The 3,042-nt window shown below is 58.2% G+C and overlaps 1 protein-coding gene across 1 annotated transcript in view; it reads left to right on the top strand.

Annotated features, from left to right (window-relative positions):
- Positions 1-3,042, top strand: part of LOC104513924 (deleted in malignant brain tumors 1 protein-like) — a gene marked incomplete at its 3' end in the record, with an annotated part of 21,953 nt that overhangs the window by 2,834 nt on the left and 16,077 nt on the right. The window contains 4 exon segments of the mRNA XM_010157432.1: positions 1-68; positions 747-1,086; positions 2,037-2,346; positions 2,871-3,040. The exon segment at positions 1-68 is cut by the window's left edge and continues 292 nt beyond it. Of these exon segments, the coding sequence (XP_010155734.1) occupies positions 1-68; positions 747-1,086; positions 2,037-2,346; positions 2,871-3,040 (888 nt within the window).

The following is a 3,042-nucleotide window of genomic DNA, read 5'->3' as shown; positions in this document are numbered from 1 at the left end:
GGTAATTACGCCGAGCAGGAGAGGTTTGGCAGAGGATGCTCTGCTCCGGGGGTTTGTACCAGTTTCACAGCCACAGCCAAGGTCTGTCCAGCAGACACATGGGTGGGCAACCTTGTCCCATCTCCTACACTCTTTAGCACGCAGATCCATGAAAGTAAGCAGCAGCAAGGATAATAGGAAGGGAATGATGCTTGGCACGGCAACGCCCCTTGGGCAGCATGCAGAAAAGGGTGCTCGTGTGGGCACCAGGGAGAGAGACGAAGCACCGGACTGGGGGCTACTTGCTCCCAGCAAGGTCCCAATTCACCATGCTATGGCAACCAGTCAAAAGATGGGGCGGTGGGGTCTGAAGTCTTTTTGAAGAAAGGGCAGTGGCAACAGGGGTCTGCAGAAAGTTTCTCCCTTGGGGGGCTGCCGTGGCCACGTGAAATGTTCATGGACGGCCCGGGTGGGCTAAAAATGCATTGCATTTGCAATTGCATTGCAGCCATTTAAGACTTGCTCGTCCATGTTTGCACGGGCTGTGAGCTGGCACAACTGGTTTTGCCCACATCTGAGATGTTTAACCCCAAGATTTAGGTATTGCTCAACAGCTCCAGACAAAGGACACAGAACATGGGAAGCACCCTGTGAAAAACACGAGGGAGCATCCTCCAGCATGAATCAAACTGTGGGGAATTTCTGGGGAGATTCCTGGTCTGACACTCCCATTGCATCTCCACATCAGGAGCAGACACACCCACTGATACACCTGCTCGTCTGCGCCTGGAGAATGGCCTCAGCCGCTGCGCGGGGCGCGTGGAGGTGTTCCACCACCATCAGTGGGGCACGGTGTGCGACGACGGCTGGAGTCTGGCCGAGGCGGCGGTGGTCTGCCGGCAACTGGGCTGTGGGACGGCCGTCTCGGCCCCAGGCTCGGCTCACTTCGGGCAAGGCTCTGGTCGCATCTGGTTGGATAATGTGAACTGTACGGGGATGGAAGCCACTCTCTCTGAATGCCAGGCCAGGCCTTGGGGATCCAACAGCTGTGACCATCGGAAGGATGCCAGTGTGGTGTGCTCAGGTGATCCGCGTTGGTTGGGAGGAGTACCACGCAGGTTGGGGTGTGGGATCAGCTCAGTTGCATCCCAGGCAGCCAGGGATCGGTGCCCTTACCCCACCCTGGTTTACAAAAACCAAATCAAATCCAGAGACAGATCTGACTGGCACAGTGGGTGATGTTTTTCCCTGTGTCAGTGCTGGCTGTAAGACGCCGGCATGCTGTTAGGGTGATATTCTGTACCCAGAGCCAACCCTTCTCCTAGCCCTCCCTCTTCCAATAGCTCTGACTACATAAATTCATTGGAGAATGCTGATAACACTGAGGTCACGGGTTTGGTCCCCATATGGGCCACCAGCCAGCCATATCCTGGGCTGTATCCAGTGGCCAGTAGGTTGAGGGAAGGGATTCCCTCCCTCTTCTCTGCTCTGGGGAGATCCCACCAGCAGTTCTACGCCGAGCTCTAGGGAAACTAGTATCAGAAGGACACAGACCTGTTGGAGCGAGAGGAGGCCAGGCCATGGAGATGTTCCGAGGGCTGGAGCACCTCTGCCATGGGGGACAGAGTGGGAGAGTTGGGGGTGTTCAGCCTGGAGAAGGGAAGGCTCCAGGAGACATTATGGCACATTCCAGTGCCGGGGGAGTGCTACAAGAAAGCTAGGGGGGCGGCTTTTCCCAAGGGCAGGGAGTGACAGGACAAGGGGTAATGGGTTTGAATGGGAAGAGGGAGATGGAGATGGGACATCAGGAAGGAATTCTTCCCGCAGAGGGTGGGGAGGCACTGGGAAAAGGTGCCCAGAGACGCTCTGGATACCCCAGCCCTGGAAGTGTCCAAGGCCAGGCTGGATGAGGCTTGGAGCAACCTGGTCTAGTGGAAGGTGTCCCTGCCCATGTCAGGGGTGTGGGACTGGATGAGCTTTGAGGTCCCGTCCAACCCAAACCTTTCCATGATTGTCTGTCCCTTACTCCCTTTGCAGATGCGGACATGTCGGGGCAGCATCCAGTGCGGCTGGTGAATGGCTCCAACAACTGCCTGGGGAGAGTCGAGGTCTTTCACGACCATAAGTGGGGGACAGTGTGCGATGACACATGGGACATCCAGGACGCTGCCGTCGTCTGCAGGCAGCTGGGTTGTGGGATGGTCCTCTCAGCACCAGGCTCAGCTCATTTCGGACCGGGGTCAGATCCCATCTGGCTGGACGGCATTCACTGCACAGGGACTGAGTCTGCCCTCAGCAAGTGTGAGCTGGGCAACTGGGGGGAGCACAACTGTGGTCACAGCGAGGATGCTGGTGTGGTGTGCTCAGGTAACATCAGGGACCGGCGCGGGTGAGCCAGGATGGTTGGTGTCCACTCAAGGGAGTACAACCTGCGCATACTTTTCCTGGTCACAGGGGTCCAGTACCACTGGGGAGGTGGGTGTGGGTCTCCCATGAGCCCCGTTTTGCAGATACCAGCCCTGCAGTGACACTGCTTGTTGTGGCACCTTGTACAAGGGGATGGAGTAAGTCAGTCCATGCCTCGTGGGTGCTGGGTGCTTCAGGGCACCAGAAAAATTCCCTGGGAGCAAGTCTGAGTCTCTCACCACTGTGAAGGTGCCAACCGAGCATGGGTGAGTGTGCAAGCACACACACGGTTGCACATGAGCCTTTGCCCACTGTCCTCAAGGCTCTCCATCCTCATGCTGTGCATTGTGGCTGGCAACAGTGAGGCTGGCACGTTGCATGCAGACCTGCCCCTGTGCACGCGGGCACCCTGCACACGCCTCCGAGGGTCTCTGCCTCTCTGGTGTCAGAGGGGCCCCCTCATCCCTTTGTATTGCTCCTTTCAGGCACAAACCCATTGCAACTGAGGGTGAAGGATGGTCCCGGTCCCTGCGCAGGGCGGGTGGAGGTGCTCTACAACGCGACCTGGCACGGGGTGTGCAGCAGCGGCTGGAGCTTGCTGGAAGCCGGGGTGGTCTGCAAGCAGCTGGGCTGCGGGCCAGCCCCGGCCGGGCCCGT

Source organism: Eurypyga helias, unplaced genomic scaffold (assembly GCF_000690775.1).
Source record: "Eurypyga helias isolate BGI_N326 unplaced genomic scaffold, ASM69077v1 scaffold2708, whole genome shotgun sequence".
In the NCBI taxonomy this organism is placed as follows: Eukaryota; Metazoa; Chordata; class Aves; order Eurypygiformes; family Eurypygidae; genus Eurypyga; species Eurypyga helias.
The sequence above is the reverse complement of the archived record's forward strand: the minus strand, read 5'-3'. Positions and strand labels throughout refer to the sequence as shown.